Source organism: Hyalella azteca, unplaced genomic scaffold (genome assembly GCF_000764305.2).
Source record: "Hyalella azteca isolate HAZT.00-mixed unplaced genomic scaffold, Hazt_2.0.2 contig10215, whole genome shotgun sequence".
In the NCBI taxonomy this organism is placed as follows: domain Eukaryota; kingdom Metazoa; phylum Arthropoda; class Malacostraca; order Amphipoda; family Hyalellidae; genus Hyalella; species Hyalella azteca.
The window spans coordinates 92,243-105,205 of record NW_025940261.1 but is presented as its reverse complement, the minus strand read 5'-3'; the positions used below and the strand labels follow the sequence as shown (position 1 = coordinate 105,205).

General features: G+C 36.7%; 1 protein-coding gene across 1 annotated transcript; it reads left to right on the top strand.

Moving 5' to 3' along the window:
• The first annotated feature begins 1,534 nt into the window (after positions 1-1,534).
• LOC125178492 lies at positions 1,535-12,721 on the top strand. The gene is made up of 6 exons (XM_047882333.1): positions 1,535-1,701; positions 2,419-2,529; positions 8,991-9,102; positions 9,822-9,938; positions 10,907-11,029; positions 12,539-12,721. The coding sequence occupies exons 1-6, from the start codon at positions 1,541-1,543 to the stop codon at positions 12,719-12,721; spliced, it is 807 nt and encodes a 268-aa protein (XP_047738289.1). The 5' UTR covers positions 1,535-1,540.
• Positions 12,722-12,963: the final 242 nt, after the last annotated feature.

Sequence of the window (12,963 nt, the reverse complement as noted above, 5' to 3'; positions counted from 1 at the left end):
TGTTTATCAACAGTGGACCTCATCGTTCCACTTGCACGTTTGTCTACCATCGACGACAGAGGGTTCGCGGTTGCCGCCGCCAGAACCCGGAACAGTCTGCCGGCTTCCGTAACATCGGCTCCTTCGTTGCAGGTGTTTCGTCGAAGCCTATACAGGCGGAACTTTTTCCGTAGAGCCCATGAATCAAGTGCTTAGACATTTTTATCCGTTGTTATCCTTTCTCGTGTCTAGTTATTTTTCGCTTGTTATCAAACTTGTGTTCAGCGTGCCCTCGAAGTTCGTTTGAACAAGATGCCACAATAAATGTATCGTAGAATAATAATAATAATAATAGTAATAATAATAATGATAATAATAATAAAAATAATAATAATAATATAATAAGTAACTCTTCGAAAGCAGCATTGTTAACGGAAGGCTCACTCACTTTGCTCAATGATCCTTCCAACTGCAGAACAATAAATTACTACGTGGAAATATTATTTGTGATGATGATTTGCAGGTTATTTGGCCACGCAGCGCGTACAGGCCACGTTGAGCCCTCTGTGAATTTGAAGATTCATTTTTTATATCAAATTGAGGAGAGCTTCGTCTGAAATTGTTATTTCTTATTTTTTATTTAATTATAAAAAACACTTGGTTACCAAAAATCAGTGAAGTAATACACTTGCTTTTAACTATTTTGGATTGTAAATGAGAACAATGTTCGTATACATTTTTGTTCTTTTTTAATTACTCTAGCAAGTTTTCAAAATTACTGTCATTGATTCTGAGTGAGCTGAAAATTATGCGGTACATTAAGTTCGATCATTTTTTATATGATACCTATTCAGGATCATATCCCCACCATCTCTTTAAGGAAGTAGAGCAAAAAATTATTCGAAGAACAATACGAGGATCTAATTTTCCTTGTTTGCTGTAGTCTTTTCCCTACAAGGTACTGAACTGCAGGGTAGTTGTCTCTGATTCTTTGTGGCGAAATGTTTAACAACCTCATAATACTGCTAGTTGCCAATCGATCTTGTTAAGCAAATTGACAAAATTCATTGGAATTGTCATCTATCTTTCAGTACTGAAAGTGATTCTTGTTTCTGATTAAATTATAATAAATATAGGCAATAAATGGCAATGGAGTGAAGAACGAAATTCATAAGTAAATTGTTGGTATTAGGCCAAGATTTGGATAGACATTTTAATTGATATTTTCGCGTGTAAATTCATTTTTCACCTAACAGCTTGTGCACCTAATATTTTCTTTTAAATATTGAAAATAGATATGCCAGATGATACCCTTTTTAGATGACGTATTTCGGAAATTAACGAAATTTTTTGAATGATCGATTTGAGTTAACCGACTGAATAATGGATTTGAATGATGTCAAACAAATTGAAAAAACTCAATCTTACGTTAAGAGAACACCGAAGAAAATATTTCCAAAGAATTACAATCAACAAGCTATATATCCATATTATTTACTATTCATGGCATACATTAATTAGGCCGTTTTCTTACAGAAAATTGTTATCGTTTTTCATTGGGATGAAATTCATTCCGTTCTCGGAACTTTTTAGAATCCTTATACTTCTTGTCATGATGCTCATAATTGTAATGGTTTTTAGAGATAAATTTACGTGGCAAACTGAACAGTTAGAACCATTGATATCATATTCAGATAACCCATATGAGAGTATTGCCAAAGGGTGAGTTCAAGCAAGTACATTATGAACCGGATGCTAATTCATCAGAAGTCTATTGTAATGGTGGAGATTCTGATGATAAATATTTTATTTACATTAAATAATGCCATGAATAATATTAAGAACAGCGAAGGTCGTAAGGATTAAATGAAGATAATTTTAAAACGGACGGAGAAGTAAAGATTGGCGCCATATCGTTTATACTGAACTCTTCAAAATTTTTGAACTAAGTATGGATAAAATGGTCTTTTTAGTTTCTCAATAAATAAAATACAAATTTGTCCTATTTATAATTAATTTTTGTCTTCTGCTTTACCTATGAATTCGCTAATATTTGAGTCATATTGCATTTATTTGGTATTAATATAGGATTACTTTTCCTATTAAGCCGCCATTTCTCATTCTGAAGTCAAAAATGCGCGTTATAAACGAAGTTTTTTCCATTAATGATGGATATGAATTAAAAATTGCTTTTTATAAATGAATTTTTGTCAATATTGATGGATAATAATTAAAAATTGCGTGTTATAAATGAAGTTTTTCCAATAATGATTGATATGAATTAAAAATTGCGTGTTATAAATGAAGTTTTTCCGAAAATTATTCATATATACGCATGAATGTCATAAATTTGCGTGCTTTAAAATGAAAAATTAAATGTTTTAAAATAGAAACATCTTAGATGCTACCATTGGTTTCTGAAATAGTTATCATCGGCAGGGACGTATCATGGCTACGGAGATCCATCGACCTCTTCGACAGACTGGAGCTGGAGCCCGGCCAGACCAAGTGCCGAAAACTCGTCGAAGTCGGCGGGAAATCTTGTAACGGGTGAGTGCATACAGTCTAAGGCTCATGAATTAATTTCAGTATAGTAATTATGATTGGAAGTTATCCAGAATTTATTACTGCTAATTAAAAATTAGCTTTTTGAATGTCTCACAAGATGAATATTTCAAAAGCAAGTAACATGATTTGTCACTATTATATAAAGTAGCAAGAAAATCGTCCTTATCCATGACCACCCAAATAAAAATTAAGAGCGGAGCACCTATTTTTTTATGATGGCTATCGGCGGACGCCATAGGTGGAGCAACTATGATTTATACAGTGAATTGAATTAAGGGTGGCGTGCTTCACCTATCCCACACCTATAACCTGCCGATGGCCTCCCTACCCCTTAGAGCTCTTCTTCCGTTAATAACTACGCATTGACACCGGTGGCGCATCAATGAGACACCGATGGCCACCCTTAAAATGAAGTCAATAAAAAAATTCCTTTAGTTTCAAATCCGATGCTACTGCATTTACTGATATTGCTTCACACAATCACCATGCAATGGCTACTTATGCAGATCTACCGTGGCAGTACAAGTAACAATGCCAGACATGTAGCAGGAACAAATTATCAGAGTACCATACACATACCTCATGAGAAATCGCCTTGATGAAAGTCCCTGCCTGCAGGATTCGATCTCCCCCATGCGAAGCCGAGCCTCTACGGTTGAGCCATCGGAGAGGACATGGCAGTCCTGTAATTTTTAAAGATTCAATTGAAGTATTACAAATATTAGTTTCATCAAATGAGAGAAGTTAATGCTACCACCGTGATGATTTGATGGTCCCATCAACAATTTTTGGAACATGCTGCTATATTCGAGTAAACAGCCGCGAAATAAACTTCATTTATCCATTACGAACGATGGTTCAGCTCAGAGTAAAGGCAACGAGAAATAGAATAGAATAGAAGTGTCGGCACTGAAGAAATATGCCCATGGCCTATTTCTTCTGTGCCGATATATTACATGTGCCGATATACATGGCTTATCGATATATTTTCACCAAGAATATTCTTACGTGAAATGAGGGATTCATATCACTCGATTGACAGGCGCGAAATGCCTGCACCACTTCTAGTCACGATTTTTCTGCAGCATAATCTCTAGCCTTTTGCGTAGAAAAGATACCGGGGCCACTTTATTAGAAATTCAGAATAACCGAATTTTTACTCGTATCCTCTGCGTAAAAAGGATACTTTTGTGACAAGCAAATTACCCGGAAAGCACATGTTTCAAGCAGGACAAGGTAAAAGATTAGTAGGAAGCTCAACGCCGACGCACGGCAACCCAACCGGTATGAAGGCATGCTTATTGACTCGGTCGCTGCTTAGCCACTGTGCTTTACAAAGTAGCCGAGCCGCTGTCAAAGTGGCTTTTGAGTTTAGATAAATGGGGCTACATGAGAATATTGTAAATATTAAGGAACACTTAATCAATCCTTAAAATAATTTATACTTAATGATACAATAATTAGTCTCAATTGATCGAACTATTTCCAACACAGCCAGCTGGCTCATACGCGAATTTCATAATGAATTTAAGCAATATTCCAGGTGAACAAGAAAAATTATATTAGCGGTCATCTATGGAGAAACTGTATTTATTGCAACAAAATTTTCCATTGATCCTCAGATAATTTATATCAGGATCGAACAGTCTGATACATGGCCAGTGGCTTCATTTTGGCTTGAAAAATTTGTGAACACCTTGCTTCTATGTCAGTTTTATTCTGTACCTACCGAATTCACGCTAAATTTTCTTAACATAACTTAATCTTAAAAGCCAAGCACACAGAACGAAGCCATGGTTTCGTTTTGATCTCGAATGACCCGTAAACCAATAAAACCTTTCTACGTTGGATAAATTGCAGTGGCAAATTCCTTCGTGCACTTTGTAGGCAAACGGTTTTCAATGGCTTAAAAGAGATTTGCCTGCAATGCGCTATCGATTATTTAGACCCTACAAATCATCGATGATTCATCGATGACTGCCACATATACTCGCCACCCTCTCAATTTATTGATGTTTTATTGTCGATTTTTGGCAGATTTGGCCACCCACCGTTACGCCACCTATAAACTACTACCGCCACCTATAATCATCGGTGCGCCACCCTTAATTTTTTTTTTGGGCATTTTCCCCGATATGAACGACAGTTTACTATTTTTTCAGAAGCGGCCAATAAACAATTGTCTTGAGTTAACAAGACTTGTGTGGTTGCCATTTACAATCACAACAAAATTTTTTGTTTTCTATTCATAACCCAAATAAAAATTAAGGGTGGCGCATCGATGATTATCGGTGGCGATGGTAGACTATAGGTGGTGTAACGGTGGGTGGAATCATCTGCCAACAATCGACACTAAAATACCAATAAATCGAGAGTGCATAGGTGGCAGTCATCGATGCTTTATAGGACCCGAATCATCTGTAACGCAGTGCAGGCAAATCTCTTGTAAGCAACCGCTACCCGTTTGCACAAACTGCACGGTGCACGAAGGAATCTGTCATTGTAATTTATTCAGCGTAGACAGGAGTTATCAGGTTGCGGTTCATTCGAGATCAAGACGAAACCATGACTTCGGTCTGTGTGCTTGGCTTGTAAGTTTTTTATGCAAGTACATTTAGCGTAAATTTGCTAGGTACGAGTAAAACTGACAGACAGAAGCAAGGTGTTTCACAAATTTTTCAAGCCAAAGTCAAGCCAATCGGCATTTATCAGACTGCTCCTGATACAAATTGTCCTAGGAACAATGTNGATTGATCACAAAAACTGTAACGGTATAATTAAGCATTATAATAGACAGGTTGTGAAGTGGAACGAATCGCCCCAATTTTCGTATACTTAACTCGATAACAGTATAATCGAAGTGGAGTCGACGAGCCATGCGATGGGTGTGGAAGGTCGCAAGTCTTGGAGAAACTCTTCCCACAAGACAACTCACTCACTTATAGTAGTCCTGATCTCTGGCTGTTGTAGAAAGTTCGTTATTGAGAAATATAGAGCGAGTTTTGGTCTGTCTCTTATACACATCTAGATGTGTATAAGAGACAGGTTCAAATCTATTCAGTAGTTTTGGAAGAAATTTCTTGATTGCTGCGAATTTAAGCACGTATTGCTGTTTAAATCACGAATGAAGGTGAAATGATAAAAAAAACTTGCGAACAAAGGCACAATCGAATAAATTTTCACGAACTAAACATAACCGTTCGGTAGTTAGGACTGTAAATTCAAAATTTCGTTCGAATCTGTTCAATAGTTGGGAAGAAATTCCTTGATCACCGTGAATTTCGGCCCGTAATGCCATATACAGTAACTACGGCAAAAAAAAAATGAAGGCAAAATTAAAAAACACGAGCTAAACAATACCGTTATGTCCTAGTGAATACGTGTTCCAAGTTTCATCGAGTTTGAGTTCATTAGTTTGAGAGATGTTCTTTGATCATAGAATTTGGAAATTGGCCGTGAGACCGGCCGCGAGTCCGACCGTTAATTTGTCCGAGACGTAAATCCAGGAGAGGTTAAAAAAACAGATCTGGGTGAAAAAAACATCGCTGGGAGTCATGATGTGCTGCACGTGTTGTGTACAAATCGTTGGAGAAACGTTGGAACTTCTGACTTTGACTTTGGACTGCCGCCCCCCCTATCGCCCCCCAAACGCCCTCTTCTTCCTTACCGCCCCCAAAAATCTTTCCACCGCCCTTAGGGGGGCGATATCGCCCACTTTGAGAACCACTGATCTAAACTCTGAAGCCCCGAAGACATAGTCGACAGCGGCTTGGCATCTCTAAAGGCGCAGCAAGCAGGGCCAGTAAGTTCAAGTTCACACCTGGGCGCGTCGGCGTTTAGCTTCTCTCCTAGTAATCTCTAACACGTCTTGCTTGAAATATGTGTTTTACGAGTAATTTGCTTGTCAAAAAAGTGCCTTCTTTACGCAAAGGGATATGCGTAAAAATTCGGTTTTCCATCGCTGATTTTGATGGTAAAATTAATATAATTTAGTGGAAATTTGATTATACTGTCGGATAATTAATAAGAGTTTAATTCTCCGCTTCAAATAAAGTGGTCTCGGTATCTTTCCTATTCATTATAATATATATTATTCAAAATATTAAAGATAAGGCTAGAGAAAAATAGTGACACGAATTGATGAAGGTATTTCACGCCAAACATTTCAAAATCATCGCGTGATGTCAATTCCTAATTTCTCGCAATAATATTCATGGTGCAAACATTTCGAATCGAACCTCTGTCAAAATTGGTGTAATGTTCACATTATAAAACTTCGATACTTATCAAGCATTTTCCCGTAGCCTTTAATTTTCGTTATGGCTAGATTAAATTTATTTCAGCGGCTGCTTACTCAAAAAGGGCAACATGGGGCAGCGCGCCCTCGCCTTTTTTTAAACTAAATTTTTGATGAAGTTTTTTTTATACGAGGTGGTTCTTTGTTCATTATAAAACTTCGATACTTATCAAGCATTTTCTCATTGGTGTTGACTGAAATCAACTTTTGGCAAGGCAAGAGTCAATAACTCGATAAGGGGTCATAAATACGCATAACTAGAAACTAAACCTGCTGCCTTGAGGCGGCAAATAAAAAAAAATCATGCAATATGAAGTGTAATTTGTAATTAAAAAAGCTAGTCATTGTTTTGAAAAGGTCATTGAGACAAATCTAATGACGTATAACACAAGACTTCACCATGGGCGCTTTGCCCCCTGATACGCGTGGGCCCGTTGCCCCACTAGGTATCATTTCAATTTTTATCGAGTCAACATTTTATTTTAAAAGCTAATTGTCTAAACTTGATCTCAAAATTATCCCTATAAATATTATTTTCAAAATATAATTCACAGTAATTTCAAAAGCTTCATCTACAGTAATCGAAAACAGTTTTATTTAGCAGCAAAAAATTTTTATCTGAGCTAAAACAGTTATTCACAAATAACTTAATAACGCAAAGACTTAGCAAAACGTAAATCCGTACACTTCATCCCAGTGAAACTGTCGACCGGCGGGAGAGAACACGGACCAATATCTGCCATACTTAGCGAGAAACCCGCTATGGGCAAATGACCCGCAGTGGGCTCGCTGCCCCATGTTACCCTATAGCAGCATGTACAAATAAAATGGTTAATGGAAACATCTAATCATCACGGTGGTAGCACTAAATTCTGCCATTTGATGAAATTAATACTTGCAATACTGCAATTAAATATTTTAAAATTATACCACTGCAAAGACTTTTCCGATTGCTCAACGGTAGAGGCTTGGCGTCGCTCAAGTGAGATAGGAGTTCGCATCCTGCAGGCAAAAATTTTTCTTCAAGTCGGTTTCTCACGAGGCATGTGTAGGGTACTCCTATAATTTGTTCCTGCTACATGTCTGGCATTGGTAATTGCACTGCCAATGTAGATTTACATATGTAATCCTCAGAATGTGTGATCGCATGAAGCAATATCAGTAAATGCATGGGATATGAAACTAAAGGTAAACTTCTATCGATTTGATTTTAAAGGTGGCCATCTTTGGCTCGTCGATGCACCACCAGTACCAATGGGGAGTTATTGGTGGATGAAGAGTTTTTCGGGTTTGCTGGCCATCGGCAGGCTTTAGTTGGAACATAGGCCGGACACGCCATCGATGCCTCATCGATGCGCCATCGGTGCTCCACCTATAACTTCCACCGGCCAATAATCTTCGATGCTCCACCAATAATTTTTACTTGGAAAATAGTCGGAATTAATCTTGACGGAACAAAGCTTTTCTTGGAAACAATCTTGGTTTAAAAATATCAGTCCACGTGAACTAATAACGAATGGAAATGCAATCGAGCAGTGGCAATCTGGTGGAGACATGAACCACCAACATGAATCTGAGTGCTGTTTTTGGTGCGCATAAACCGGAAATAAAACAAAAAGAGAAAGATCCCTTTCATCTTCTAATTTTGTACCGTTTGTGTGGCTGACGATGCACAGATCGTGATTCCAAAACAAATATTATATCTTTACAAGATAAACCACTTCTTCCTTGAATCACTGTCAACAATAATCTTCGAGAATAAGCTGGTTTCACGGATGAATTTTCGTTTTTCCTGCATGAATGACGTCTTGAATTTAAAATTCAATTTGTAATATTTTCTCTACAGAAATATGAAATATTTTTATATCAGAAATTTTTTTATTGGAATTCCATGTTGAAATTTTGACTACCTCTCTAACGCTTCGAAGCATCCACTTAATTCATTATTTTGGCCTTCCATAACGCAGATATTTCATCATCAGTTGATCTAACCTTTGAACCGGCATTAAAAAATTACACATCACGTTGGTTCAGAGATATAAAAAGTCATACCCTTGTTGCTATTAAACATAAACGTACCAGCGGAATGTATATATGAGAGCGATGAAGATGAATTTGGAAAAATATGACAAAATCTCTTTTCTAGTGGAGAAGACGGGATGAAACTGCTGTGCCTGGACGCTGACGTGGCGCTCGATAACAAGCGTTGTGTCGTATACTCTTTTGGTATCCAGAACGACATTAGCTTCGACAAGCAAGTAAACTGGGGTTAAAACTTGAATGGTGTATATACGAAAATCAGGCTGAATCTTAAAAAGTACGATAATTTTCGGAGGTCATATCATATGTGGGTAGTTTATTTATATTTATACTTTTTTATGTGTCGTAATTTATTTATATGGATGTAATAAATATAATTTAAATATAATATACGCATTGGCAAAATCTTTAAGCTTGACATTAATTATCAATTTCCTTATAAAAAATTGGAAGCTGTACTTCCGATAAACGTTAATCGGTGTAACCTGGAATATTTTCCCTCGATCGTATACGTTCAATTAAATTGAAACAACTGACAATTGTTTCCAATTTGAACAATTGATTGACAATTGTTTTTAATTTCAATCACATTGACAATTAATTGGCACTTTGTGGTAAACGAAACTCTGATGTCGTGTGCATACGACATTCACAAGCAGGAAACCTTCAAAACGCCAATACAAGAGAACGCCTAAATAAATTGCAATTAAATCATGATATTGCCGTGGAAATAAATTTATTGCTTTCACAAAGAATGACTTTTCATTTTCAGAATTTAAAGAAACTAAAGAAATGGCACAGTAGTGTTTGTGTGAATTTAGATTGAATATTGGATGGTAATGAATAACAATATAACAGTATGAGAAAATGATTATCAGTGATCCAAAATGGAAGCAATTATTGATCATTTCTGTGTTTTTTCAATGGAACTTTGCAGATCGCAAAGTATGGGTGTCGCGTGTTCATGATGGATCCAACGTTGCCTGAGGGTTCGTATGATTGGGTCGACGGTCGACTCACTTTCTTGCCAATCGGACTTGGCGACAAAAATGAGGTAAGCATTTCTGAACATACCTTATAATCAGGTATTGATTTTGCTACCATGATGAAGCGCTTGCCGGTAAGTTTTTCTAATTTAATACAAGATTCAAAATTTTACTATTACATGTCAAATTATAACACTTTGACCCAGTCCGCTACTTGAAGGTAAACACTTTGACCCAGTCCGCTACTTGAAGGTAAACACTTTGACCCAGTCCGCTACTTGAAGGTGACTAAAACAGTGATCAGAGATTCGTTGATAACCTTAATTGCCAGAAACTAGAATTCCTGAAGAAAATATGAACACGTCAGGACAATAATTTCACATTATTGACCTACCTATCTTCTGGTCTATATGGGAAATTTCTGTTTCGTTACGCTGAAACTCTTATATGGAGCTTTCTTCTTAATTTTCCGTGGTCACTGTATCAATCTGAAGGTTTCACCTATAATAGATACGTGCGAATTTATGAAATACGATGCTCTTTGTTAATATATTGTTATGTGTTACACTGCAATAGGTATCGAGCTAGAAATACTTCCTTTTTGGCACACAGCATTCTACCATATTGTTGACCTTTTTTTTACGCACCCTTCAACGTTATGATGGTTTTCTTATACTTACCATCATTACTTCGGCTTTACACCGATAGGTCTTCAGCACATATAACGTAAATTCAGACACTATTTATAGTAACTCAAGCATTCCCACTCTGCTAATCTATACCAACTTCTCTATTGCTTCAGTGAAATGTAGTCTGATGTAAAAATAATTCAGCCTTTATACTGTATGTTCTTCGTTAAACAACTTCGTTAACACAAGTTTGTTATTAGATTCCGAGAATTTAGAAAATGTGAGAACAAAATGCTCATACGATATATGCAAAAATGCAATACGAAAGTGAATGATAATTCGACAAAAATCTTATCATTTCTGGGGCCCACTTGTAATTTTTCCAAAACAATTTTGGGACTCTGAAGATCGACATTGAGATGGATGAATGGCGGTCTTTGGAATACATTCTTGACAACAACCTTCTTGTTGGCGTCCAGCAACTGATGGTGGAGTTCCACTTCTTCATACCAGATTCATCAGCGCATCGTGTGAGTAGAATTTACTTCGAGAACTTATAGGATTATTCTTATAAAAAATATAACTCAGTACTCACTGCAGTGAGTGACAGAGAGCGCATTTTCTCGTCGACGAAAACTTGAGGTCACGGACGGACAGACAGAAAGACGGACATGGCGAGCACAATAGTGAATTTATTCCATATATGAGAAAATGCGCTAAAAATGCGGAGAATGAGCTTTTACATGCCAGTATTTACGTTGAGATTGGACGCTTGAATAAAGAACATGAAATAAAATTAAGGTTGCACAAAGGATAGCACGACGCACGGGATAATCAAGTCCCAGTAATTAACTGTTCAGCATCAATTGTATTAATATAAGATTGTAATTTGCAACTTAGTGTTAACGTTCAGAAACTCATAGGGATATTTTTTTCCAGAATCGTACGTATACGAAGACAATTTAATTAATATTTCCTAATAATCTCCTATTTCAGTTTATCCTTCTATATACTTTAATTTTAGAACAGACCATTCCAATTAGTTCAATTAGTACATGCAGACCAATTCCGAGTATCGCGATTAGAGTTCGTCGTGGAGTCAATTTTTTCATGCGACCAAATAATCATTGCAGGTTCATCTGAGAAAAACTCATCGTCGAATTTCAATCACTTCGGCGTAATTGTCCCAAATGCACGTTTATGTGCCTCCAGATATATTATATTTCTACCTGAAACTTAGGACAGGGATTCGTGACTAAGTACACCAGGTGCCATACTTTCAAAACTCGCTAAGTGAACGTAAGTACTTACGCTCTATTTTCTTGTCTATGATTGGTGGATTTTGCTTGAAAGACCGTCAATGATTGGCTGATGAACTTACGATCTCTTAACTTTTTTTGAAAGAATAGGCACTGAGGGATAAGTAAGACAACATTTGTCTAGAAAACTTATATTGATATGGGATACATTGCAGAAATTCTATTCATATTGCATCACGTAACTCATAAAGATATTCAAGTGCAGCTGCACATGGTGTGGCAACCGTATTTAAAATTTGAGACTAATGACGATGCCATGCTTGCGTGTTTTCATTTGACCCAAGATTGAAATTAGCAGAAGTCTTTAAATGAAATTCAGCAGCCATTTGCACAAGACCCTGATTTATAGAATTTTGAATCCTGGTTTATTTTGCAAAATAGGATGAATCTTTTATTAGTTCCTCTAGATACGTTTTTTTTTTTGAGGCAAGATTGATGCATTTTGTAAATGATAAAAAGATCGTAAGCTCGCATATGTTATAATTGCGTATCAAATGCCGATATTATTAATCAATTCGATCTTGAAAATATAACGCAACAATTGCACAAGCGTGGTCTCTGGCTATTTCTAGGTTTATTTTACTTTATTTTTATTTTATTTATTTTGTTTTTATTTTTACTTTACTGGTACTTGCAAAAGCGTGGTCTCTGGCTATTTATAGGTTTATTTTTAGATATTTTTAACATATTGTTATATTGATTCATAAATTCATTGATCAGGTAGTTGAATTCTACAAGCAGAGATGGCTGTTTCTCGAGCGCTTAGAAGACCATGGCTTCCTCCGTGTTCGCTATGACGTCACGTACAGCGACCAGGCTCACGTCAGGATGCTAGACACCAATGACACCGCATACATCTGTGGCGAACTCTTCTTAATAAGGAGAAGTAAATCGCACCAATGATTAACAAATTTTCGTAATTAAGCAATTCGGAAAATGTAACTGTTACCAGAGATGAACACGCACTGGCCTGGATGGCAGATGCAAAGGTTAAAAAAAAGGTCGACAAGATTACCAAATTTTCGAAATTAAGTTATTCGGAAAATTTAACTGTTGCCAGAGATGAACACGTACTGGCCTGGATGGCAGATGTAAAGGTCGGAAGAAAAAGGTCGGCAAGATTTGCATCCGCACCACAAATTTTC